The sequence below is a fragment of the Tachyglossus aculeatus genome, chromosome 20 (genome assembly GCF_015852505.1).
Source record: "Tachyglossus aculeatus isolate mTacAcu1 chromosome 20, mTacAcu1.pri, whole genome shotgun sequence".
NCBI lineage: Eukaryota > Metazoa > Chordata > Mammalia > Monotremata > Tachyglossidae > Tachyglossus > Tachyglossus aculeatus.
The window spans coordinates 32435733-32462897 of record NC_052085.1 but is presented as its reverse complement, the minus strand read 5'-3'; the positions used below and the strand labels follow the sequence as shown (position 1 = coordinate 32462897).

Here is a 27165-nt window from a genome sequence, read left to right as displayed (position 1 = left end):
TACAGTGCTCTGCACACAGTAAGTGCTCAACAAATACGATGGATTGACCAACCCCGCACTCGGCCCGGTCTGGAGCCTGGGGGTTCCCAATCATGAGACCTCTGGCTCCTGTATCTCTCCCTCTTTCCCCAGAACAAACGGCGAATGGGGCTCTTACCTGCAGCCTCCAGGGTGGGTGGGTGGGACGAAGGACGCGTTCGGGAGCGAGGGTGGGCTTGCTTGCCTGCCCGTGTGCAGGCATCGTTGGCCGGGTGTTCCTGCACTCCCTGCCATCGGCTCAGAAATGTAGCGACCCCCATAACCCCCGACCCCCTGCTCCACTCCCCAAACCAGCAGCCCCACCCGAGGGACACGTGGAGGTAGGGGCACGTGTGGCAAATAGGCCTCGGAGGGCAGGACCCACGGTGCCGAGCACACCTGGATTTGTGACAGGTGCCCTGGGGCGCAGGCGCAGACTGGGGGTCCTTTCCTCCACTCCACCCGCCCTGACCGAGGCCTTAGGGTGACCTTCCACAGGGAACTGAAAATAATAATAATAATAATTAAGAATAATAATGTATTTGTTAAGCGCTTGCTACGTGCCGAGCACTGGGGTAGGTACAAGGTAAGCAGGTTGTCCCACGTGGGGCTCACAGTCTTAATTCCCATTTTATGGATGAGGGAACCGAGGCACAGAGAAGTTAAGCGACTTGCCCAAAGCCACACAGCTGACAAGTGGCAGAGCTCTGACTCCCAAGCTCCTGCTCTTTCCACTGAGCCGTGCTGCTTCTCAGCATGGCCTAGTGAAAGTGCCTGCTCCTCAGAGTCAGAGGACTTGAGTTCTAATGCTTACTCCGGTACTTGTCGTTTGGGTGACCCTGGGCAATTCACTTCACTTTTCTGTGCCTCAGTTCCCTCATCTATAAAATGGGGATGAAGACTTAGCCCATGGAGGGCATGGACTAGGTCCAACCCGATTAGCCTGCCAGAGCTTAAAACAGTGCCTGGCACATCACCATCCCTGGTATTTAATAATAAGGACAATGATGATATTTGTTAAGCACTTACTATGTGCCAGGCACTGTACTAAGCACTGGGGTAGATGCAAGATAATCACACTGGACACAGCCCGTCCCACGTGGGGTTCGCAATATTAATCCCCATTTACAGACAACTGTGGCACAGAGAAGTTAGGTGACTTGCCCAAGGTCACACAGCAGATAAGTGGCAGAGCCAGTATTAGAACCCATGACCTTCTGAATCCCAGGCCCGGGCTCTAGCCACTACACCAAGCTGCTTCCTTTAATGAGCACTTACTGTGTACAGAGCACTGTACTAAGTGCTTGGGAGAGTACAATTCAACAGTTGACACACACAGTTCCTACCCACAACAAGTTTACAGTCTAGCACAAGTACACAGTAAATATATATATATTTCTTTAAAACAAAAAACTGAGGACCATCCGACTGCAAGCTGAAACTCTGCACAAAGCCATCCAACGGGCAGGAGCAAGGTCACCTCCTGCTCTGACCGCAAGTTGAGCAAGGGTCTGGGGGCTCTGCTTCCAGGGTGACCGACCACCCCCTCGCCCAGACCAGAGCCCAAGGAATCTCACTTGTCTGGAAACAGGGTATTAGATGCGATGACACCCGTGACCCCCGTCTGCAGGACCCTTCCCTGTGTCCAGCCTGTTTTGGCATTCGTGCCTGGGAGCCTTGGCATGGGTGGAGATACCAAGGCTAGAAAAACTGGTGCCTAGCTTAAATGGGGGAGGCAAGACTCCACCCCAAAGATCACTCCACACGAGGCTGGACCCAGTGACCCCTGGGGATTCAAACAGAAGGGGGACACCGTGCAGAAAACAGGCCGGCAGGCAGGGAGCTCAGAGATACTGAAAGTTTATTTCACAGAGGGTGAAGGGGGGTGGGGGCGGGTTCCGGTTCTACCCTGGGGCAGCTGCCCCATCTGTGGCGAGAGGAACTCTTGGATCAGCCCTGCCCACCTCCTCCACCTCCTCCGCTCCACCCCCCTGCCAGACCCTGGGTACCCTGGGGCCAGTCCAGCACCCCCAATCCTCTTCAGCCTCCTGGGGCTCCGGAACCAAATAAATAAATAAAATCCCCACGGGGAGGGGGTTGGGACAGAGGGTGGCATCAAAGTCCAGTTGCATCTCCGGGGAGGGAGGGGAGGGAAGGAGCAGAATGGGGAAGGTCCCGGGTCCCTCCCCATCCTTGGCCCTGCCGCGTGTGGCTAGGGGAGGGGGCGGAGGACAGGCTCCCATCATTAAATAAGTTATTTCCTCTCCTGGTCCTCCTTGTGCTTGAGTATTTACATTGGGGAGCGGGGCTGGTGCCCCTGCCCTCTGGGAGCGGTTCGGTGCGTGCCCCTTGAGGCACCCCCGCATCCCATGGTGGCAGGGTGGTGGTGCCCGGGACTCGTGGGGATACATACCCTTCCCCGCCCTCTCCCGCAGGTCAGAGGGGTGGGGTGGTCAGCCCTGGGGGCCTGCCCGGCAGGACTTGCTCACTCGGTCGGGACTGGAGGTGGGGGGCGGAGATGGGGAGTCTGGGGTGAGGGCGAGCACATCATCACTGGTCCCTGGGTGTCCCGGCTCCACGGCGCAGCTGCACGGGGGTGACCGCGCGGTTCGAGTAGCCGTCGTGGCCGCAGGCTAAGCCCAACTCATCTACGCTCTCCACGCTGTCGTTGATCTCTAGGGGAGGATCGAGGGGTGGGAGGTGGTGGTGTCACCAAGGGATGGGGCAGCTTCGGAGGGGGTGGTGAGGGCAGCGGGGGGTCGGGGACCGCCCTTCACCCCCAAGGGGGCCCCACAGCCTGGGGCTGGACCCGGGGGTCCCCACTACCTGAGAAGATGAGTTTCTCTTTCATGATCTTGACGTCACGGCTGGAGCGGCGTACGGCGGCACTGAGCATGATCTGCTCGGGATTGTAGGTGCGGGCGCTGCCCCACCTCCACCTGCGGGAAAGACGGGCCGGGGGCTGGGGGTCAGCCTCCTGCCAGGGCCCAGCAACAACCCTTCCAGGCCTGGGGCCCAAAGGGCAGCGGCCCCGGCCTGCCCGCCCCCGCCTATGGAGAGCAGAAGCCAGACACACTGGCTTCACCCCTCACCATGGGGGCTTCACACTCTGCCAGGGGGCAGGGGCTCGAGGGGCCCTCCGTGGTGCCAGCCCCCTTCCCTCCATGTCACGGGCAGCACGGGCTGACTGACCGACTCTTCCCCACTGTGGCTGATGGGTGTCACCGCCTGCGTCCACACCTCCCCCTCGGCCATCCACACCCGCCGGTGCCCACACCTCCGCCTCCAGCCCGTCCACACCACCTCTATCTGCGCACTTCCCCCGATCTCCAATCACGCCCACCCACGCCCGCCCCCAGCCACAGGCAGTCAATCAATCAAGCTTTGGGAGCCCTCTACTGCAGAAGGATGGGCTGCCGGCACCTAAACCACATCCGTCCCAGCAACAAGAGGAAACCAGCTGCCACCGCAGGAGGGATGTAGGATAGACTGCAGACAATGCCTTGTTGGTGAGGGGGGGGGGCCCCTCCTCTTCCTGGGACATCTGGTCCCAGGTGAGGAAAGAGCAGGTACAAAGTGGCCTCTGGAGGGTGGCTGCCCTTGGCCCTCCCCACTGGCAGGAGCATGTGGGGACAGTGGGGAGCAAGGAAAGACCTTCCCCAACTGATCCCCAGCGGTTTCTATATCCCGTGCTCCGGGCTCCACGGGTGGGCGAAGAGGCGCTGGGGCGGGCACGGGCCACAGCCTCCAGGGGTGCTCCAAGGAGAGTGGCGGACAAGACAAGACAGACAGACAGAGCCAGAGAGAGGGAGCCGCACCGCCGGACAGCCGCAGCGGGGGAGAAACCCAGAGAGACCCCCAAGTCTAGCCAAGACCACGATGATCCACCGTCTCATGAGGCTCAAAGCTCAAAGCGTGGAGGATGGGATGAGGGATGAACCCCCCTAATCCCCAAAGTTGGGGAATCATGGGGCACCTCAGCCTCAGGGGGTCCCAGGGCCGGGCCTAGGCTGGCCTTCAATCCCACGTGGTGGTCGGAGCGGGGTGGCTGAGGAGGGACAGGCAAGTGGAGTCCCGTCACAGATTCTGGTCCCCCTACCCCCTACCCTTCTAAGGTCTCCCACTCAATGGCTTTAGGCAGATGAGGCAGGGCAGAGAAAGGCCCACGTCCCCGTTCTGCACAGACCCTGGAGCACAGACAGAAATGGGGCAGGAGATGGGAAGATGAGCCAGGGGGAGAGGGAGCGGGGGAGGCAGCCCCAGGGCGGGGGAGGCGGAGGCGGCAGGGGTCAGCGGAGCGGGGAGCCCCCGGTTACCTGATTAAGTGATAGCTGTGAGATGCCAAATGCAGCAGAAAGAGAGGGAGGACACGCACACGATCAGAGCCCGAGGCCTAGAACGGCCGAGATGGCGAGGCCGAGGGGGCGGACGGGCAAGGAGGGTGGGGGGCGGCGGGGGTGGGAGAAGCGACAGCTGCCTCCAACCCTGACCCCCGCCAGCCACCATGTCGCACCTCCCGGACCTAGCCGCCCAGGTGGACGGACACACGGGCACGTCCCACCGGGGCCACAGCGGGAGGGGGAGGGCCCCAGGCCCCCCCCGCAAGTCAGCCCCTGGGTCCCTGGTCCGTGGGTTCCCGGATCTGGCTCTGCCCCCCAGTCAGGACTGCCCAAGCCCTCTGTCGGTTTGGGGGTCCAAGATCTAGGGCAGGCTGGCGGGTTGAGCTCAGCCGAAAGAGTCTCCTGCCCCAGTGTTGGAGCCTCCAGGAAGGGTGGGAAGATAGAAGTGGAAAGAGAAAAATCTAACTGGGCCCAGGCCAAGGGTATGACCTTTGACTCCCAATCCCTGGACTTGCCCAGCCCTGGGCTGTTTCCCACAGTGCTCTCCCACCAGTAAGCACTGTGTGTCTTCAAATCAGTAAGCACTGTGCATCCTCACATCGGTTGGCACAGCGCACCCTCGCACCACCACGAGGAGGCAACAAATAGTTTCCCATAGCCCAGAGAGGTAAAGAAACTTGCCCAAGGTCACCCAGCAGGGCAGGGGCAGGGTTAGACTCTGGGTCTCTTGCCTCTTCTCTGGTGGAAAGTGGAGCAGGTGCAGAGGCTGGGGCAGGGCAGCACCACCCGGCTAAAACCCCAAGACCTCCAACCTCCTCTCCACCCTCCGGGATCCCGCAGCCTCCCGGGACCACGCAGGGCATTTCAAGAAGGGGAGGGCAAGGGGACCAGGTCACTCACTTCTGCAGCACAAATACGCCCACGATGACAGTGAAGGAGATGAGGTCACAGGTGAGCCAGATGAGAAAGTACTCGTCGGGGGGCTGGAAGGAAGCCAGGACACTCAGGTTCGGCGGAGGGAGGGGCTTCTAGGAGAGGCGTCCCTCCCAGGACTGAGCCTCCGGACTCCCGGCCCCTCCCAGCCCGACTCTGGCCTCCAAAACGTCCTCACAGCAGCCGGGCCTCCCACTGCTGACGGAATAGTTACCGTGGGGTTTGGGTGATGCCAAAGGAGCAAGAGGCATACGGGGTCCACGGCGTTTGCACTTGGGTGGGAGAAATTAGAGGGGAGGGAACCTGAGTGTGCATGAGATGGGGGGCATGCTTGCATGTGTGCACAAGAGGAGGACTGTACCCATGTGGGCTAGGGCCAAGGAACATGTCCATGTGTGCACATAAGAGAGGAGCATGGGAGCACGGCCGTGGATGTCTGCACGCCCATGGATCTGGCTACCATTTAGATCCTTAAAGCAGCGTGGCTCAGTGGAAAGAGCCCGGGCTTTGGAGTCAGAGGTCATGGGTTCAAACCCCGGCTCTGCCACTTGTCAGCTGTGTGACTTTGGGCAAGTCACTTCACTTCTCTGGGCCTCAGTTACCCCTTCTGTAGAATGGGGATTAAGACTGTGAGCCCCACGTGGGACAACCTGATCACCTTGTATCTACCCCAGTGCTTAGAACAGTGCTTTGCACATAGTAAGCGCTTAACAAATACCAACATCATTATTATTATATCCTTGGTCAGCCACCCCAGGGCAGTGGGGGGAGCTCTGGCCGCTGCGGATGGATGGATGGATGGCACTGGGATTTCCAGAGGGTGCGGGGGGGCCAAGTGGAATCTAAGAGGGGCCATCCTGACAGGCCACAGTTCCTCAGGCTGAGGGGGCCAGCCTGTGCCTTCCTGCATATATATGTATGTGTATGTGTGTGTATGTATATAGATAGATAGATAAATAGATAGATAGATAGATAGATAGATAGATAGATAGATAGATAGATAGATAGATAGATAGAGCCACAGGACAACAAGGGCTCTCCTCTGGGACAGATTTTTGGATGGGTCCAGAGAAACCCGTCTCATCCTGTTGCCCTGCCTGTCTGTTACTTGGCTTGGAGGGATTTTGATGCCATAAAGGAGTCCCAGGGCAGGCTGGGAGCAGGCTAGAGAGTGGGCAGCCTTGCTACCACGATTGCACCCACCCCCACAGGGACCCCCCCCACGTCTGAGAAGAACCGAGGGCTGACGGCAGCCAACTCCCCAAATGGTAATTAATGGGTCAGACTCGAGTCCCGCTGGACGCTTGTCAGAAATGGGGAGTTGGGCTGCCGCTCTGCCCTGGCCCAGGTAAATGGAGATCTTTGCCCCGCCTCAGCCCAGCCTAGCCCAAGAGCCCGACCCAACCTTGGGGGTTGAGAGACTCCAAGATGCTGGTCTCCCCCAGCCCCCAAGGGACTCTGTTCCCAGCCTGAGTCACCGGCTCCCGAGGAGAGAGAGGCCCCGATCCCCCCAACCCCGGCCCACCGCCCCGCCTCGCCCTCGCGGCCGCCCTCACCAGGATCCAGCCAGGGGAAGGCACGTTGGAGAGGGCGAGGGTGTTGTCGGACGTGACGGACTGGACCCCAGCGCACCACAGGAGGGAGAAGAGCCACGGCTCATTGACGGTGAACAGGCCGACCGACACATTCTGGGCCCGGTACTCCCTGGGGACGGGGCACAAGCTGGGCGGGCGTCGGGGCGAGGGCCCAGGGGCCGTGATAGCCCAGGGAGAACACTGGGGATGGCTGGGCCTCCGCACCCCTGGGTCTTGGTTCTGCTGACCCTCTCCGGGCCTCGGATTGCCCATCCACGAGCAGGGGGTGCCCCCCTCCCTGGGCCCCGTTCAGAGTTGCCCCCTGAGCCCTGCTCCATCCTGCATTTGCAAGGGTGACTGTTCCTGCGGTCTGCAAGCCAGGCGCCGGGCCAGGTTAGGCACGGGGTCAGGCCCGGCCTTGGGAGTTCACCATCTAACGGGGAGGGAAGAACAACATACCTCAGGGGCAAGGGACAGGGTGAACACAAGACACAGGGTACAGTGAGCAGCAGCAACCAAACCTGCCGGACACGGGCTATCAGGGTCTTCCCCCCCAGCCCCCGCTCCACGCCCCTAAAGTTGGGAGACAACTTTAAACCAATACGTCGGGCTGGAGGTCTCGGGTTTAATATTCATTAGCGGTGTGAGTGTCCCGTGAGGCCTTAGGCAGCAGATGAACAGGGTGTTTGTACCGGGGTTGCCCTGTCCCCAACTCATTTCTCTCATTCAACCCACAGATTCAATCTGTCCCTAAATCCCGGCAGTTCGACCTTCCCGACACCTCTAAAATCCACCCTTTCCTCTCCTTCCATTCATTCAATCGTATTTACTGAGCGCTTACTGTGTGCAGAGCACTGTACTAAGCGCTTGGGAAGTACAAATCGGCAACATATAGAAACGGTCCCTACCCAACAACGGACTCACAGTCTAGAAGGGGGAGACAGAGAACAAAACAAAACACGCCATTCCAGTTCATACTTCATTCTGCTGCCCGGGTTATTTTTCTACAAAACCATTCAGTCCATGTTTCCCCACTGGTCAAGAATCTCCAAGCGCTGCCCATTCACCTCTGCATCTTTTTTTTAATGGTATTTGTTAAGCGCTTACTATGTGCCAGGCACTGATACTAAGCGCCGGGGTAGACACAAGTTAATCAAGTTGGACAAAATCCCTCTCCCACGTAGGACTCAGTCTTAATCCCCGTTTTACAGATGAGGTAACAGGCACAGAGAAGTTAAGTGACTAGCCCAAGGTCACAGAGCAGACAAGTGGGGGAGCCAGGATTAGGACCAGGGTCCTTCTGACTCCCAGGCGTGTGCTCTATCCATTAGGCCACACTGCTTCTCAGCACACTGAACAGAAACTCCTGTTAGCTTTAAAACCTTCAATCACCTCGCCCTCTCCCACCTCACCTCTCTGAACTCCAACTGCAACTCAGCCTGCACTTGGCTCTTCTAACACCAGCCTACTCACTGTACCTCGATCCCACCTATCTGGCCACCGACCCCTCACTCAAGCCCTGCCTCTGGCCTGGAACTCCCTCCCCCTTCAGATCCAACAGACCCTCACTCTCCCCACCTTTAAAGCCTTATTAAAAAAAAAAAATCACATCTCCTCCAAGAGCCCTTCACTGTCTAAGACCTCATCTCCCCAACTCCCCCTCCCAGCTGCATCACCTATGCATTTGGATCTGTATCCTTTAAGTATTTGAGAAGCAGCGTGACTTAGTGGAAAGAGCCCGGGCTTGGGAGTCAGAGGTCATGGGTTCTAATCCCGGCTCCCCCACTTAGCTGTGTGACTTTGGGCAAGTCACTTTACTTCTCAGTGCCTCAGTTACCTCATCTGTAAAATGGGGATTAAAATTGTGATCCCCACATGGGACAACCTGATTACCTTGTATCTACCCCAGTGCTTCTGTAAAATGGGGATTAAGGTCCAGGTGCTTAGAACAGTGCTTAGCACATAGTAAGCACTTAAATACCATCATTATTATTATTATTATTTGATAGTCACCCCACCCTCAGCACTTGTGTACATGCCCATAATTTATATTGTCTGTCACCCACGTTAGACTATATAACCTCTTGGTGTGTCTACCAACTTTGTTGTACTGTACTCTTCCAAGTGCTTAGTACAGTGCTCTGCACACAGTAAACATTTAATAAATACCACTGATGGATAAAGTCCAGATGATGCACTTCCCTGCCCCATTTGGCACTGGGCTAGGTGCTAGGACCAAAATGGACCAGTATCCCCCTGAGAGCAGAAACATGGGTTTTTCTAATTCAGGACCCTTCCCTCATGTCCTGCCTCCCTTACCAGGCAGTGGCTTATCTGTAGGGCAGGAGCCCTCCCCTGCCCCATCTGCCCATCCAGCCCACAACTCTAGCAGTGGCAACAGAAAGCTGGGAGGGACATGTCCTTGTTGTCCTCCTGAACATGGTTAGAGATGGACCATCCAACCCTCCTGACTCTCCCCTCTCCATCTCTCTCTCATCAGTGACCCAGAATGGACCATCCAACTCCCCAGACTCTCCTCTCCATCCCCGACTCTCCCCCCGTGAACCAGCACAGCCCATCTTACACTCCTGATTCTCCCCTCTCCATCCTTGACATTCCCCCTGGGACCCAGAGGGGATGTCTGTCCACAGATCTGTCCAAATCCATCTGGCCCAGCCGTTGATCCTGGTTGCATGACTCCCTTAAGGAATAGATTCCCTGTGCTCGTCCCGCTGGGGGAAGAAGTGTTTCCCGTGGTTGGTGTGAACCTGCCACCCTCCATTTCCAGCGGATACCCCTTACCCTGGGGGGTGGAGACATTTGGGGAACGGCAATTTCTGGTTTGCCCTGTCCAACCTGTTCCTGGTTTTGAAAATCCCAACCCTGCCCCTTTTCAGCCTAGAAACTGGATCTGGGCCACGGAACGAAGTATCGTACCCCAAACCTGACAACTCCACCCAGGCCCCTGCTGGGCCTAGGACTGAGAGGGTTGGGCGTTGGGCTCTGGGTGGGAAGCACAGTTTGGGTCAAGGGGAAATAGAGGAGAGGAGGGCAGGAGGGATTGGGGGAAGGAGGATAGAGAGGAGGGCAGGGGGCAACCAGGCGGGCAGGGCAAAGCAGGGCAGGGCAGGGTGTACCTGATGTCCTGGCTGGAGACCTGAGTGTAGCGCAGGTTAACCCTCTGGATGCCCTCTCGCCTCAAACTGGCCGCATCCTCCTTAGTGCCCGCTGCCAGCTGGATGCCTGGTGCCACTTCCTTCACCAGCTGCCGGTGGCTCTGGGGCAGCCACATCACCTGCCAGGCAGAGGAAGGTGCTGGGGGCCTTCAATTAGACAACAGAAAGGAATTTCTGCAGGGAGGTAGGAGGGGGGGACTGTGTTTTAGGGCTGGGATGGGCAGCCACCTGCCTCTAGGAGTGCCAAGGGGCTGGAGAGTGACTGTGTGTGTGTCTGTGTGTGCATGGGGGGGAGGGAGAAGACACTGGACACTGACACACACACAAGCAAGCACATGTGCGGCTGGCAGTCCCCAGAGGCCCCTGGGGCCTCGTCGGCCCTCTCCAGTGCAGCTTCAGTCTCAGCTGAGTTCTGGGACTAGGGAAGGACATTCAGCAGTTTTCCTCCAGTGGACCCCAGACCCCGGGAGCATATGACCCCACGACCTGCAGATCCGGGGAGCACCCGCACGGCCCCGCCCCCGCCACTCACGGCGCTCTGCGGGACGGGGGAGCCGAGGATGGCGTCCAGCGTGCGGTTGGCGGCAGAGGCACGGTACGGGTGGTTGTGCGGCAGGCGCTGCAGGCTCAGGAGCAGCGTCAAGTTGGCCCGGGGGCCCAGGAGCTGCAGCAGGTCAGCTAACTTACACAACGACTGGTTCCCTGCCTCTCTGCGCTCTGGGCCGGACAGGTGGCTCACCGTCCAGAACGGGTCGGTCTGAAAGAGCCCGGCCCAGGGGAGGTCACGGAGCAGGCAGTGGGGGCCGACGAGCCTTTCCCTGCTCTACGGAGGGGCAAACCGAGACCTATGGCTGGGGGGTGGCGACGGTGCACTCAGAAGCCCTCGGCTGAATGGATGGGAAGCTCGATTTGTCCTCCTCCATCCCCGCGTGCCCGGCACCCTCCCACCCCGGCCCCACAGCCCCCGCCACTCCCCTACGACACCCACCTCCAGGAACCAGCGCCCTGCATTGAGCTGCTCCAAGTCAGTCCAGTTGAGCATGGAGGCGGGCAGATGGGCGAGCTTGGGGTTGCGCTCAGCCACGTCAGTTGTGCGTCTCAGTGTTGCGTCATGCAGCAGGAATGGGACCCCGTCGTGGCTGCGGGGTTGAGTGCCACTGTCTCACACCCCACCCTACGCGCGCTCCATGGGGCACTGCCACGCCACCACCACCCCCGCCCCCGCGGACACAGTGCCCGACTACCTCTTGTCCTCCCGCCGCCCCGGGCTCCAGTGGGCCACCCGAGGATGGGTCACAGCAGTGCCCACAAACCTGCCCTTCCCGGAACTCTCAGCGAGCAGAGAGAAAAGCCACTGGCTGGGGGGAGTGCTCTCAAGCGAGTGTGTGCGTATGTGTGTATGCACACGTGCTCCTGACTGCAAGGTGCTCTAGGGTTAGAGAAGGGCCAGAGGGCAAGTGGGCAAGGGTGCGGGGAAGATCGGGGCCAAAGAAAACGGAGCCCCAAGGACCAGAGCGCAGCAGCCTTGCCTGATGACGACGTCGGTCTGAAACCCAGACAGCTGCTGCTCGGCGGCCTGGCGGAAAGCCATCAGTGTGTTCTCAGGGGCCAGCTGCGTACGGACGGATGGACGGCCAGCGGGCGGGAGGGACAAAGGTCAGATCGGGAAGGGGGAAAGGGCAAGAACCCATTGTTCCCCACTATCCCGGGAGAGGCAGAGGGAGCCCGTGGGAGCCCATGTCGGGGCAGGGACTGGAGGGGAGCCCGGGGGTGGCAGTCGGAAGCGGCGCACCTCAGCTGGTGGCGGTGGAGAGCGAGAGGCCTGGTCCCCCTCCGCCAGCTGCGGGAGGGAACCGAGTCCCGGCCCCCGTGACCTGTGGAGGCCGCCCAGGGTGTGGGCCGACCGTGAGCCCGGGGCTGCAGGGCCCAGATCCCGTGGGGAAGCACCGAGCAGCACCGAGGTGTGGGGGAAACAGAGGCAGGGATAGCTCTCACCATGGGTGCCCCCCGGTGGCCAAAGATGGCGGGTTTGGGAGCCAGGTCCTTCTTGTCCATGATGCAGGGGGATGAGATGGTCAGGGGCACTAGGTACAGCGCCAAAACCACAGCAAAGTAGCCAGTAAAGATCACCACCTGAGATGCTAAACACAGGGCAGAACCCAGCCCAGACTGTTGGGTTGGAGCCAGGCCCATTGCGGGGTCGGGGGAAGAGGGGGAGCGTGGTCTGACCCGGACGGGGCCGGGGTGGGGGGCGTCCAGCCCAGCCCACAGGGAGGACGGGAATTTGGGAAGGAGAGCCTCCCTCAGGAAGGTTCAGGAGGTACCCCCCAAAGGAAGGACGGAGAAGGGAGAGGGAGCAGGGCTAAGTGGATCCCATGAGGCTGACTCTGGGGTGGAAGTGACCGCAGTCCCCCTAAACCCCTGGGGCCAGAGATGGGGGGCTATGGGACTGGGCAGGCCGGTCACTCACAGACTTTCTCTGTCCGGGCAAACTGGCCAGCCACCAGCCAGGACAGCAAGGTCACCGTGACGACGGCCCCAATGTGCAGGAACGGAGCAGTGCCCTGGGGACATCCCGGCCTGTTACCCAGGATGGGGGACACCGCACCCCCCGCCACCTCCCTGGCCCCCGACCACACCCAGTTACCCAAGAACCCAAGAGACACCCTGCCCCAACCACTTCTTCCCCGGCACCCTGGCCCAGCCAGTTATCCAGGGACCAGGACCCCCATGTCCCCCCACCTCCACAGCCCTCATCCCCTGACCCGTTATCCGGGGACAGGGACATCCTGACGCCCCTCCACCCCCCAACCAATGATCCTGGCCAGTTACTCAGGGACAAGTATCCGGCTCCCCCCGACCACGACCCAGGATTACTGACTGCCCAGGCAGGCACCCCCAGAAAAGACCCCGGTCAGGCCCACCCACCTGCAGGGAGATAGCCAGCACTGCCCATTCGTCATGCCAGAGCTGGGCCACGGACGCCAGGGCCACGACGGCGCCCACCAGGATCCCCACCAGCCCAACCTGAAACCGGGAGAGTCGCGGGGGGGGAGGGACGACACAGGGCTTAATTATTTTTTCATTTCCCCAAATCAGAGAGAGGTAGCATGCCCGCGGTCACACGGCAAAGCAGCAGGAAAGTTAGAATAAAAGTGTGGACGACAAAACATGCTGGAGGTTGGCACCCCATCCGGCACCCTGCCCCCGCAGCCCCCGTGTCCTCAGGCATCAGACACTAACGAGCTCCAGAACCCCCCAAAGGGTGTGAGACAGGACTCACTCCACCCAGCCTGGGGGCCCTCACACCTCTACCAGCCCTCCGCCTCCAGCGGGGCGGCAGGGTGAGGTGAGTGGGTGGGGCTCGGACTGCCGCAAGAAGGATTTCGTGGCTCAGTGGAAAGAGCCCGAGCTTTGGAGTCAGAGGTCATGGGTTCAAATCCCAGCTCTGCCAACTGTCAGCTGTGTGACTTTCGGCAAGTCACCTAACTTCTCTGTGCCTCAGTCACCTCATCTGTAAAATGGGGATTAAAGCTGAGAGCCCCCCCTGGGACCAACTGATCACCTTGTAAACTCCCCAGCGCTTAGAACAGTGCTTTGCACATAGTAGGCGCTTAACAACTACCATTATTATTATTATTATTGTTTGGGTCAGACCTGAGGAAGGGAGAAGGGATTTTTGGACCCCTGAGTATCTGTCTCCTTTGCCACAGCTGGGGAAATCACCTGTGCCCAGCCTGGAAGAAACCTGGGTCTGGGATTACAGAGGGCTGGGTTCCCCCAGCTCAGCCCCTGACCTCCTGTGTGGCTTTCAGCAAGTTACTTAACTTCTCTGGGCCTCAGTTTCCTCATCTGTAAAACGGGGATAAGGCTGGGAGACTGATATGGGTCTAATCTAATTATCTTGCCCCTCTGCAGCCCTAGCATGTAGTAAGCATTAAATACATTCTACAGTTCTTAATTTAAGGGGAGGGGAGGGGACCACACTCAGGACTTTGCCACTTGGAGCCAGGCGGATCCCGGGGCCTGAGCCTGGTTCCCCACATGACGCCTTAAGCAGCTTCCGTTGCCGTGGCGACTGCAGCCCAGCCTGGCTGGGTACTGGGAGATACCACCGATGCTGTGCCAGGGGACACTGAGCTGGTGCCTGAGTGGAGGGCAGACTCAGTTCAGCGACAAGCACTGGATGCCCCGGGGTTGTGGGTGGAGGCGGGACTGGGAGTCGGAAGACCTAAGTTCTCTGCCCTGCGCCTGCTGTGTTCATTCAATCGTATTTATTGAGTGCTTACTGTGTGCAGAGCACTGTACTAAGCGCTTGGGAAGTCCAAGTTGGCAACATATAGAGACGGTCCCTACCCAACAGTGGGCTCACAGTCTAGAAGACAGTGTAACCTTGGGCAAGACACGAAACCTCTCTGGGCCTCAATCTCCTCATCTGCAAAGTGGGAAAAAACTAGCCCCTGCCTCTCAGGGTGAAATGGGCCCACAGACGCAATGTGCTCAGGGGGAAGAGAAGGCTCCGATTACCAGGGGTTGGGCACGAAGCCGGGCTAGGGGCAGGGCTGGGGCCAGGCAGGGGTGGGTACCTTGTGCAGCCAGTACAGGTTCATCTGCTGTCCCACGGCGATGTGGCAGAGGGCCAGGATCTGGGGAAGGAGAAGCAGACGGGGTGTCCGTGCAGCCCGCCCGGCCCCACCAGACCCCCACCCGCCTGTGCCCTGACCAGGACGCACCAGCAGGGCTGTGACGTAGGTGAAGCCGACGGCCGTTGTGGCCAGAATGGGGATGGACCAGTCACTCCAGGATCCCACGCGGTTGTAGAGGAACCTGCAGGATGGGACCCGGTTCCAGCCCCAGCCTCAGCCTGTGTGTGTTTACGTTTGTGTGTTTGTCTGGGGGCGTGTGTATCCGTGTCCTGTCTCTGCATCAGACTGACAGCCCTCGAGGGTAGGGGCCAGGTCTCCTCTTCTGCCTGACCTCCTGCCAGAGCAGTGTGCATGCATGCATGCATGTGTGTGTGTGTGTGTGTTGTGTGTGTGTGTCTCCTGTGTCCTCAGACTAGCAGCCCTTGAGGGGGGGTGTGCGGCCCCTTGCTCCCCTGATGCACGCCCAGCCCCCTTCCCCAACTCACCAGTTGAATTCATTGTAGTCATTGTGGATGCCCCACCAAAGGTAGAACCAGGTGAGGGTGAGGAAGAAGGTGAGGAGGAGGAGGAGGAACCACAGACGCTCCCACTGCAGAGAGAACGAGGAGGGCTGTGAGAGCCAGGCTGGACACTAGGCCACCTCCACTACAGTACCTTCAGCCCTCTAAGCTCCCCCAGCAACAAGCTGGTGGCTCCAATTCTCCAGAGGAACAGAAGCTGTCTCCAGATTTGGCCCAGAGAAGAGACAGAGTCTGCCCCCAAGTCACACAGCAGGCCGACCAGAACACTGGAGTCTGGGCTGGATCTTCCGCATGCCACTATCTGCCACCATCCTCCCCGCGCTCGCTGCCCCCTGCACCCTCGGATCCTTTTGCTCCCCACCCCAACTCCAGGATGAGCTGCAAGAAGCAAGCAGGAGGCTGGGGGCGGGGGAGGAGGAATCAAGACCTGAGGAGCTGTGAGTGGCACATACACAGTACAGTTGCCATTATTATGCAGCGTGCACTCAAATCAACTGTACGCACTTGACATAACCTGAGTACAAGGTGCTGTACTAGGCGCTTAGGAGCGCACGACAGATGTAAAACACTTTACCTGCCCCAGTGGAGACAAATAGCCACCCCCCGCTACATACACCCAGCTGCCACCATTCCTGGGAGAGTAATACCCCATTCTATCCCACCTCCCCACCATCAAATATTTAATGTAAAAAGTGGAGGCAGCAGCAACTGCAGCCTCAGCAGCCCAATTCTGCCGACTTGGCACCGTCTCCTCCTCCCCAGTCCCTTCCAGCCAAGCCCAGTAAGCTGGGGGAGGGGGCTTCTTAGGGAAGGGGCCACCGCCAAATCGAGAGAGATTAGAAAGACGCTGAAAAAGCCACCGGCCAATTCCCAGCCTCCCGGTCTCTTCCATTCCAGGGCCAGAGCAATGGATACTCCCGCAGCTCTTTGGGGTCGAGGGTCAGGGGTCTGGAATCAAGGATCACGGACAACCACCGATGTTGTCAAGAGCCCAAGACCGAGGCTGGACTAGGATCAAGCCTTCCACGGAGGATGGTAAAACGGGAAGATTTTTTCCACCACCACACCCCTCCCCTCGCTGGCTCTTTGGCCACTCTCTAAGGCCCCCAGCCACTTCCCAGTCCCCTGCCAGGGTCCTCTAGGCCCAAGCCACCGGTGGGCAGGGTGGGCAGACGAGCCGGGCAGACCCTACCGCGGTGGGCAGGGTGGGCAGACGAGCCGGGCAGACCCTACCGCGGTGGTGTCGTCGTGGGACCTCTGGTAGCGTTTCCAGCGGCAGCCGTAGATCCCGGTCAGACAGGACAGGCAGAGCTGCGGCTCGTAGTACTGGAGGGGTTGGTGTTTGACCATGCTCCCGCCCGGGTCGCCGCACCAGCGTCACTGCCCCATTGGCTCCGGAGCCCTGTGTGCGGGCGGGGAGGGGCAGCGGGGGAGGAGGACCCCCAAAATGGGTGCCCCCCACCCCGACCCCATCCCGACATACCACCCAAGGGGAGTATGGTGCTTGCATTCTATTTGCATGGGTCATTTCTGCCCAATCCTCAGCACCTCAGGGTGACTGTCCCATCGGCCCTGCCCGGAGAGTGCAGGCACCTGAGAGGAGTGAAAGGGGCCCCCCAAAATCTGCCGGGGGAGCAAATCCTCACCTGGGGTCGGCCTGTCCAAGCTGAGGCTCCGTTCCAGCCGGCGGGGGAGCGGGTGGTTTTCCACAAACGAGGGCGGGATCTTCACGGCCTCCTGGGCAGCTCTAAGAACACAGGACGGGGAGAACGCCGCTCGGTCACCGGACGGCCAGACCCCACGGCTCAGTGGCCCCAAGACCGAAAGAGCCTTGTGGGCAGGGAACTTGTCTACCAACTGTTGGACTCTACTTTCCCAAGCACTCAGTACAGTGCTCTGCACACAGTAAGCACTCAAAAAATACAATGGATTGATAGCCATGCGCTCACACTTGATTACACCGGCCCACCCCCAACTCCTCCGCACTCACCCCAGCCCCAGGCCCCAACTCTGGCCTCAGGAGGATCCTCCCCCTCGTCCCCCTCTCCATCCCCCACATCTTACCTCCTTCCCTTCCCCACAGCACCTGTATATATGTATATATGTTTGTACATATTTATTACTCTACTTATTTTTTTATTTTACTTGTACATATCTATTCTATTTATTTTATTTTGTTAGTATGTTTGGTTTTGTTCTCTGTCTCCCCCTTTTAGACTGTGAGCCCACTGCTGGGTAGGGACTGTCTCTATATGTTGCCAACTTGTACTTCCCAAGCGCTTAGTACAGTGCTCTGCACACAGTAAGCGCTCAATAAATACGATTGATGATGATGATGATGATGATGATGTGGGCCCACCCACCCAGCTTCCCGTCTGTCCCATCCCGCCGGATAAGCGGGGCAGGGATGGTGGCGGGGTCAGGGGATGGGGTCACGGACACTGGGCAGTGGCTAAAGGGTTCGTCACCGGTAACCCCGGAGGACAAGGGTGTGTGGGGCATGGGAGGAGACACCGCTCACTTGGACTATAGAACCGCTCCTTGAGGTCAACCCCACCCTTACATATGCACAGACACACAGGCACAGACACACACACACAGACAAGACATAAGCCACCCCAGGCAACAAAGTCTCCGGTCTGGGGTGTGTAGACACGCCTTTGGAGACACAGAATCACAACCCAGACAGGCAACCACAGACACACCCCAGACCCAGATGCAGGCATGCAAGCAGACACATGCAGACACGCGTGCCTCACGCTCCCCCAACATCTGTGGCTGGGAGAGGGCACGGGAAGAGGGATCCCAGGCCCCTCCCTGCAGGGAGTTTATAGGCCATCTCCCCACCCCCTCCCGCTGGCCCCGCAGAGGAGGGGAGTTGGAGTTAGTCACCCAGCCGTGGGAGCCAGCTCGGCCACACTGAATCAGACAGGAAACTGTGCACACGTGTCTACACAAACACACGCCCCAGAAAAACACACACACAAAATCTCGGATAAGTATTCACAATCTCAGCACATACCAGGAGCACAACCCAAGAGCACACACAAACACAGCCACACAGTCCCAGCTATGGAGCCTTTGCACAAGCCGGCTCCATCAGCCCCTCCCCCTGCAGTGGCTACCACCTCCTCTTCCAGGAAGCCTACCTGAATTAGGAAGGAGGGATCAGTGACAGGCAGGTCTGTGGCCCTTCCCAGGATCCCCACATAGCATCCCAACGGGAAAGAAAGGGGTTGATCTGACCGACTGCCGGCTAGGATGGCCTTCCCTTCTCCAGGGTTGGGGGGAGGGTCTGCCCTGCTCTGGGGTATGGGGCAGGCCTGGGGGTGTCCATCCCACTCCAGGGTGGCAAGGGGGAGCGGGAGGGCTGCTGTGAGAGGCATGGCAGCCATGGGGCTGGGATCTCAGTGCAGGCTGTGTGGTCCTGCCTGGGCCACCTCTAATAATAATAATAATAATAATAATAATAATAATAATAATAATGATGCCATTTATTAAGCACTTACTATGTGCAAAGCACTGTTCTAAGCGCTGGGGAGGTTACAAGGTGATCAGGATGTCCCACGGGGAGCTCACAGTCTCCATTCCCACTTTCCAGATGAGGAAACTGAGGCACAGAGAAGTTAAGTGACTTGCCCAAAGTCACACAGCTGACAATTGCCAGAGCCAAAATTTGAACCCATGATCTCTGACTCCAAAGCCCGTGCTCTTCCCACTGAGCCACGCTGCTTCTCTGAGCAGCAGCTTCTCTGAACCTCTGTGTTCTGTTCCAGGGAGACTAAAGCACGAGCACGGGCCTGGAGGTCAGAAGGTCATGGGTTCTAATCCCGGCTCTGCCACTTGTCTGCTGTGAGACCTTGGGAAAGTCGCTTCACTTCTCTATGTGCCTCAGTTCCCTCACGTACAATGGGGATAAAGACTGTGAGCCTTATGTAGGACAGGGACTGTGTCCAACTTGAATATCTTATATCCACCCCTGCGCTCAGAACTGGGCCTGGCACACAGTAAGTGCTTAACAAATGCCATAATTATTATAATTAAAACTATGTAGAGGGACAGCGGAGGAGGGGGCCGGGGTTGGGGGGATCCATAGGGAGGGAGCAGGTGGCCTTGAGTCGGTGTGGGGGGGGCCCAACCCCAGCAGGAGGGACCACCAACCACCAACCACCATCTGGTGGAGAGCAGAATCCGGCGGTGAGAGCTAGGGGTGCGGAGGTCCCAGCCGGAGGTTACGGATGGTGGGCGGGGGGGAGTCACTAGGGAAATTCCTGCTCATCGAGGCTGGCGGGGTCGATAAGGGCTGAGCTTGGCCCAGCCGGACGGCCCGGCCCCTTGGCCTCACGGCTCCTGGTGCCGTCCCGATAAGGCTCCAGAGCAGCCCCTGCCCTGTCCTGCTGGACCTAGGGGTGGAGACAGCAAGCAAAAAAACACACACACACACACACACACACGCACACACGCACACACACACACACGCACGCTGCCAGTCCTCTGGGAAAAATACAGCAGGACCCACAGACGGGTCCCCTGGGCCGCTGCACGCCACTTAAGCTCCCTCAGCACTAATCCGCAGACCTTAGCTGCCACTGCTCCCATCTGTATTTAAGTGCGTCCACCTTCCTGCTAGACGGCCGAGAACTCTGAGGGCAGCCTCTCCTGGGCTCTCCCGAGTGCTCCGCTCCAAGATGATGATGATGGCATTTATTAAGCGCTTACTATGTACAAAGCACTGTTCTAAGCGCTGGGGAGGTTACAAGGCGATCAGGTTGTCCCACGTGGGGCTCCCAGTCTTCATCCCCATTTTACAGATGAGGTCACTGAGGCACAGAGAAGTGAAGTGACTTGCCTAAAGTCACACAGCTGACAATTGGCGGAGCCGGGGTTTGAACCCATGACCTCTGACTCCCAAGTCTGCGCTCTTTCCACTGAGCCACGCTGCTTCCAAGCACACTAAGTGCTTAATAAATGTCCCTGCAGAGCCCCAGACCGGCCCAGCCGCTTCTGGTCCACCACTGCTCTGAGGCTGACAGGCTCCGGCCAGCCGACGTGCCACAGTTGCCCCGTGACCGGGGGTAACCGGGGGTGGCTGGGGGACACGGGGATGGATGCAGCAGTCACTGTCACAGTCACACAGTTGTGTGTCCCCGGCCCCTCAAAGGGCTCCACTGTCCTTTACCTCCTGTCCAGGGCCATCCGCTAATCCGGCCTTTGCCCACCAGATAAACCCGGGGCTGTAGCTGTTTCCATGGAAACGCTGGGGAGGGAGGGGTCGCCCCGTCCTGATGAAAGTTCTCAGACCCTCAACCTCAACTCCTTTCCCGTGGCTTAGTGAAAAGAGAATGGGCTTGGAAGTCAGAGGTCGTGGGTTCTAATCCCGGCTCCCTCACTTGTCAGCTGTGTGACTTTGGGCAAGTCACTTCACTTCTCTGTGCCTCAGTTACCTCGTCTGCAAAATGGGGATTAAGACTGTGAGGCCCATGAGGGACGATCTGATTACCTTGTATCTACTCCAGAACAGTGCTTGGCACATAATAAGCGCTTAACAAATACTATCATCGTTACTATTATTCCTCAGGCTTGGGGACACAGAAGGACACACGGACACGCAGAGTTGCCACCAGACTGGATGGAGGAGCAAGGGGGAAGGTGTGATTGGAGCGGCCACCTCCTGACTCCTTCCTAAACCTTTCTCCCAACCACTGGCCACCTCACCACCCCCACCAGGTCACTCAGCCTAACCCCCTGCCTCCGGGCCGCAGCCGGACCCGCGCCGGACGCTTGTCCGATCCCCAGTGACCGACAGGGACAGGGACAAAGCCGATGAGCTCTGCGGGTTGGCCGGACGGCTCCGGACACCACGGGCCTGGCACGGACCCCAACTGTCTGCAGAGGCACGGGTTGGGCCGAGGGACGGGACTCGGTCGGGTGGGTCTGGGGGGGTGGGGCAGTGGTCAGCCCTCCTTGCCCTCAGGCACCAGGGTCAAGCCCAACCCGGGGAGGCCCTCAGTGCCCGCCCTGAGCGGAGAGGCCGGAGAATGGAAATCCGCGGATAATCCACCTGCGGGAGGGTCCTGCCCCCTCCCCTTCCTGGTGTGTGTGTGTAACAGGGCAGGGGGACATACCTTCTCCTGCTAGGACTGGCCTCGGGGAGGTTGGGGCCCTCTCCCTGGGGACCCCTGACCTTCAGTCCTGTCCGTCAAACGCCTGGACTGGCCGGAGTCCCGCACTGGGTGTGGGGCCCCCTCCCCCTTTATATCTACCCAGTGCTGGCAGGGGCCGGGAGGAGGGTCCCACACATCCCACTGCCCCCGGCGCGGCACCACGTGGGCCTGCGTGAGCCCCGCACGTGGGGTTGCCAAGGCAACAAGGGCTCCAGGCGGCAGTCGCGGCGACCCTCCCCAATTATGTCCCACTTCCAGCCTGGGCCCCACCTTGGCGGGGAAGGGCACAGAGCCTCACCCCCATTGCCTGGATGGGGAGACTGAGGCCTGGCAAGGTTTGTTGCCATTGAAGCCCCTCTCCCGGGCTCAGACTTCCCCGACCACCTTCCCCTCCAACGGACCGGGAGGGCGGTGGGCGAGGGGGTGTCCCAGCCTTGATTAGAGAAGCAGCGTGGCTCAATGGAAAGAGCACGGGCTTGGGAGTCAGAGGTCATGGGTTCAAATCCAGGCTCCGTCAATTGTCAGCTGTGTGACTTAGGGCAAGTCACTTCACTGGGCCTCAGTTAAGTCATCTGTAAAATGGGGATGAAAACTGTGAACCCCACGTGGGACAATCGGATCACCCTGTATCCTCCCCAGCGCTTAGAACAGAGCTTTGCACATAGTAAGCGCTTAACAAATGCCATCATTTTTTTTTTTGATTCCTGACCACCCCCCCAGCCGGGGATGCCCTCTAGGCTGAAAGCTCTTTGCAGGAGGGGAAGGGGCCTAGCAACTCTGTTGTATTGTAGCTTCTGGGCCTGAGGCTGCTGGGACCAGTAGTCACAACAGCCCAAGGAGTCCACTCTGCCTACCAAGCAGAGGGTAGTGCCCCCTGCTCTGCCCCAGCCTGGGTCCTAACTACCATGCCCACCGGCCTGGCCCCAGACAAGAAGTCCACAGGGAACAGAACCCGGGTCCCCTTCCTGCCCATTCGGACCTGGGCTCCCCGGCTCTGGGACTCAGCCCTCACGGCACAGAGGAGTTTCAGTTATACTGGACTCTATCTAAATTGTGCCCTGTCCCCTCATTCAGTCCGTGCCCTGGCAGCTGGGCCCCACCACAAGATGCTGGGCTGGTTGACTCGAGGGTGGCTCTGGTCTCCACAGGGCCAGCTCACAGTTCAGGCCCCGGGGCCATGGGTCATTGCCAACTAGAGGAACCTAAGCGGGTTGTCCCGGCTCCCTCTGGCCTGGCCGGAGAGTGGGTGCTGCTGGCCCCAGTGCAGGCCAGGGCCAACCTGTCCAAGGTGCCAATGTCCTCAGTGTCCTTCCACCTAACCCCAGGATCAGCCCAGGCCCCTCTCCAGACGACCCTTCTGCCACACCCCGAGGCCATCTCCTGGAAGAAACAGAGGATCGGGAACACCCACGTCTGAGGAAATGTGCCCAAATTTGGGAGTTGGAAAATCCGGGTTCTAGTCCCAGCACCATTACTGCTGTGAGTTCTCTGGACCTCAGTTTCCCCTCTGTAGAATGGGGACCCTGCTTCAGCCTACAACCTAAGAACGCAGAGTCGGGAGGGATGGGCAGTTAGAGTGATAGCTGGTGGAAAGCACAGGCGCTCCGTGGACTCGTGATTCAGAGCGCAGTTGATGAGTCCATGGCTGGCCCGAGAAAGATGCCTGACCGTGCAGATAGGATCCTCCCCAAGACCTGGTCCAAAGCCTAGTTAACACTGCAGTTAGACCACTGCACCAACAGCCTCCTCACTGGACTCCTTGCCTCCACTCTCTCCCCTGGCCCGTTAATGTACATACTGCTGCTGCACAGGTTATTTTCCTGGAAGGTGGCTCAGACCACATCCTTTCTCAAAACTCTCCATGGCTTTCTCGATCCCTCAAGCAAAAAACTCTTCACACTTGGCTTTCAGGCTGACCACCAGGCCTCCCCATCTTACAGATCTGCCACCACCTACTACTCCCCAGCTTCACTCTCTTCGCTCCCCTCTGGCTAACCTAACTCTCCCTCACTCTCGCTTTCGCTTCTTCCATGCCAGGACTGGAACTACCCCACTAATATCTACCCCAGTGCTTAGCAAAGTACCTGGAATAGAGTTAAGCCCTTAATGCTATTATTATTATTAGTATTATTATTTTAGGTCCTGAAACTTGGGCAGAGAGGGGCCCAGTGCAACAGCGGTCCAGACACGACCCAAGTCCGCATCTATCAGTTCAGGTGCCCGCGCCCAGGGGTCTGGCACAGGGTACTTCCATGGGCTCCTCATGGCCTCAGCATCCCTCCCTCCTGTGGACCCACATGGTCAGCAGCATTGGGCCAGAGTCAAGGTCAAGTTGAGGCCGGATCTGATCTGGACCTCGCTAGGCTCCAAGTGGCTGGCCTATCTTTCCCTAGTCCCTGCCCAAAAGACGGTCTAAAAAAAAGTCACCTCAAAGACCGGGTCAATCCTGATGCCCCTCAGCTCTGGGCAAGGGAGACCCCACCTTGCTTAGAACCTGGACTTCTCCCCCATCTCTCTCTAAGTGGATCAATTGAGGGTAGGGGGTGGGGGGGAAAGGAAATTATCAAAGTCCATCTCTTCCCATCCCCCTCCCCCCCAGGCAGGATTACAGTGGAAAGGGTTTGAGGGAGAGGGTGACCTGACTGCTGAGGCAGGGCTGACCTCGGGTCCAGACATGTGCACACACCCACAGATGCATGTGCACACAGATGCACACAATGTGCACACACAAACACACACACATGTACGTGTGCACACACACACAGACACACAGTGGATCTGGTAGGGGGGATCTGGGGGAAGAGAGGCCTAGGCCCTGGAAATTCCCCAATTTTTCTTTTTCCATTTTAAGAAGGAAAAGCCAAGCAGGGGTCAAAGGTTGCGGCAAGGGCTGAGATTCTGCTGGCTTGGTGAGGATCAGAGCTTGCCCCCGGGGATCCACTGCCCTCCTGAAAGACCCCCACCCTCCTCCAGAGTCCCCACCCATTCACATTCACCCGTATTGATTGGGCGCTTACTGTGTGCAGAGCACTATGCTAAGCGCTTAGGAAAGTACAATGCTGTAATAACCGGCAATCCCTGCCCACAAGGAGCTCACAGTCTAGGGGGGGCGGGCTGGCCTGCTTCCTTCCCCAGGATAGCAGATGGCTAACAGGTTGGGCCCAGCCGGACACCTCTGGCTGCAGAGCGCTTAGTACAGTGCTCTGCACACAGTGAGCACTCATTCAATACGACGGAATGAACTGGCCGGCGGTGATGTTGGCTTCCGTCCTCTCTGTCGCCCAGGGCCTAGAAGGGGGTCAGGGGCGGGGGTCCCACAGATTTCATATTCCCGGGGAGAGGGGCACACAAGGACTGGCTCTCTTAAACATACGTACATCATCATCATCAATCGTATTTATTGAGCGCTATGTGCAGAGCACTGTACTAAGCGCTTGGGAAGTACAAATTGGCAACATATAGAGACAGTCCCTACCCAACAAATTCGCAAGGGTTCGGGCACCAAGATACAAAGGTGGAGCCCCCCACGGACCCAGGGGTGCCCCCTGTACCCACCGCTGGCACGCCCGCACGGGGGGTGGATGCCCCCAAAGGGATCGGGCACCAAGATACAAAGGTAGAGCCCCCCACGGCCCCGGGCGTGCACGCCCACATGGGTCTACGCCCTGTCCCCACCACTGGCACGGCCGCACGGGGAGGGGGGTCCAAAGCGGGTCCCCCCAGGCCCGGGGGCGGGCAGGTGCATAGACGGGCACTCCCCTCCCCCCCCCCGCACTGACCCGCAAGGATCCGCCGTCCCCGGGCTTCGTTTTTCCGCCTCGGCCCTGGCAGCGGCCGGAGCTGGGACTGGAGTGGACGCCACCGGAGCGGGAGGGGCAGCGGGGACGCGCGCGCGCGAGGGCGGGAGTGGGCGAGACCCCTCCCCTCCCCTCCCCCGGACACGCCCCCCAAGGCATCAAAATAGGCCGCGCCTCCAGAGGCCTCCAGAAGCCCACGCCCCAATCAGGGGACCTATCCATATATATCAATCAATCAATCAATCGTATTTATTGAGCGCTTACTGTGTGCAGAGCACTGGACTCAGCGCTTGGGAAGTCACCTAGAGACAGTCCCTACCCAACAGTGGGCTCACAGTCTAGAAGGGGGAGGCAGAGAACTAAACCAAACATACTAACAAAATAAATAGAATAGATAGGTACAAGTAAAATAAATAAATAGAGTAATAAATATGTACAAACATATATACATATATACAGGTGCTGTGGGGAAGGTGTATATATATATATATATGTATATATATATATATATATATACACACACATATATTCATTCATTCAATCGTATTTATTGAGCGCTTACTGTGTGCAGAGCACTGGACTAAGCGCTTGGGAAGTCCAAGTTGGCAACATCTAGGGACGGTCCCTACCCAACAGTGGGCTCACAGTCTAGAAGGGGGAGGCAGAGAACAAAACCAAACATATTAACAAAATAAAATAAATAGAATAGATATGTACAAGTAAAATAGAGTAATAAATATGTACAAACATATATACATATATACAGGTGCTGTGGGGAAGGTGTATATATATATATATACACACACATATATTCATTCATTCAATCGCATTTATTGAGCGCTTACTGTGTGCAGAGCACTGGAGTAAGCACTTGGGAAGTCCAAGTTGGCAACATAGAGAGACGGTCCCTACCCAACAGTGGGCTCACAGTCTAGAAGGGGGAGGCAGAGAACTAAACCAAACATACTAACAAAATAAAATAAATAGAATAGATAGGTACAAGTAAAATAAATAGAGTAATAAATATGTACAAACATATATACATATATACAGGTGCTGTGGGGAAGGTATATATATATATATATATACACACACATATATTCATTCATTCAATCGCATTTATTGAGCGCTTACTGTGTGCAGAGCACTGCACGCTTGGGAAGTCCAAGTTGGCAACATAGAGAGATGGTCCCTACCCAGCAGTGGGCTCACAGTTTAGAAGACTATGATAACAATAATAATAATAATGATGGCATTTGTTAAGCGCTTACTATGTGCAAAGCACTGTTCTAAGCACTGGGGAGGATACAAGGTGATCAGGTTGTCCCACGTGGGGCTCACAGTCTTAATCCCCATTTTACAGATGAGGTAACTGAGGCCCAGAGAAGTTAAGTGACTTGCCCAAAGTCACACAGCTGACAATTGGCGGAGCTGGGATTTGAACCCATGATCTCTGACTCCAAAGCCCGGGCTCTTTCCACTGAGCCACACTGCTTCTCTTCATGATGATGATGATGGCATTTGTTAAGCACTTACTATGTGCCAAGCACTGTCCTAAGCGCTGGGGGAAGTTACAGGGTGAGCAAGTTGTCCCACAGGGGGCTCACAGTTTTAATCCCCATTTCAGAGAAGCTGCTGTGGCTCAGTGGAAAGAGCCTGGGCTTTGGAGTCAGAGGTCATGGGTTCAAATCCCAGCTCTGCCAACTGTCTGCTGTGTGACTTTGGGCAAGTCACTTCACTTCTCTGGGCCTCAGTTACCTCATTTGTTAAATGGGGATTAAAATTATGAGCCCCCCGTGGGACAACCTGATCACCTTGTAACCTCCCCAGTGCTTTGCACATAGTAAGCACTAAACAAATACCAAAATTATTATTATTTACTATTATTTCACAGATGAGGGAACTGAGGCACAGAGAAGTGAAGTGACTTGTCCAAAGTCACACAGCTGACAGTTGGCAGAGCCGGGATTTGTACCTATGATCTCTGACTCCAAAG

The 27165-nt window shown here is 57.9% G+C and overlaps 1 protein-coding gene across 4 annotated transcripts; it reads right to left on the bottom strand.

The window, feature by feature from the left end:
• Positions 1-1862: 1862 nt before the first annotated feature.
• GDPD5 (glycerophosphodiester phosphodiesterase domain containing 5) lies at positions 1863-25239 on the bottom strand. Of its 4 annotated transcripts, none has more exons than XM_038762140.1 (18): positions 25152-25239; positions 16855-16955; positions 16442-16610; positions 15173-15276; positions 14775-14868; positions 14628-14687; positions 12970-13068; positions 12512-12605; positions 12037-12182; positions 11571-11653; positions 11030-11180; positions 10574-10798; positions 10003-10160; positions 6848-6995; positions 5259-5341; positions 4335-4349; positions 2845-2957; positions 1863-2693 (listed from the first exon to the last, which is right to left on the bottom strand). In XM_038762140.1, exons 3-18 carry the CDS (start codon positions 16556-16558, stop codon positions 2569-2571), a joined length of 1815 nt encoding a protein of 604 aa, XP_038618068.1. In that variant the 5' UTR covers positions 16559-16610; positions 16855-16955; positions 25152-25239; the 3' UTR covers positions 1863-2568. The 4 variants fall into 4 exon arrangements, with proteins under 4 accessions (XP_038618068.1, XP_038618070.1, XP_038618071.1 ...); XM_038762142.1 differs by lacking the exon at positions 25152-25239 and adding an exon at positions 21334-21352; XM_038762143.1 differs by lacking the exon at positions 25152-25239 and adding an exon at positions 20388-20400.
• Positions 25240-27165: the final 1926 nt, after the last annotated feature.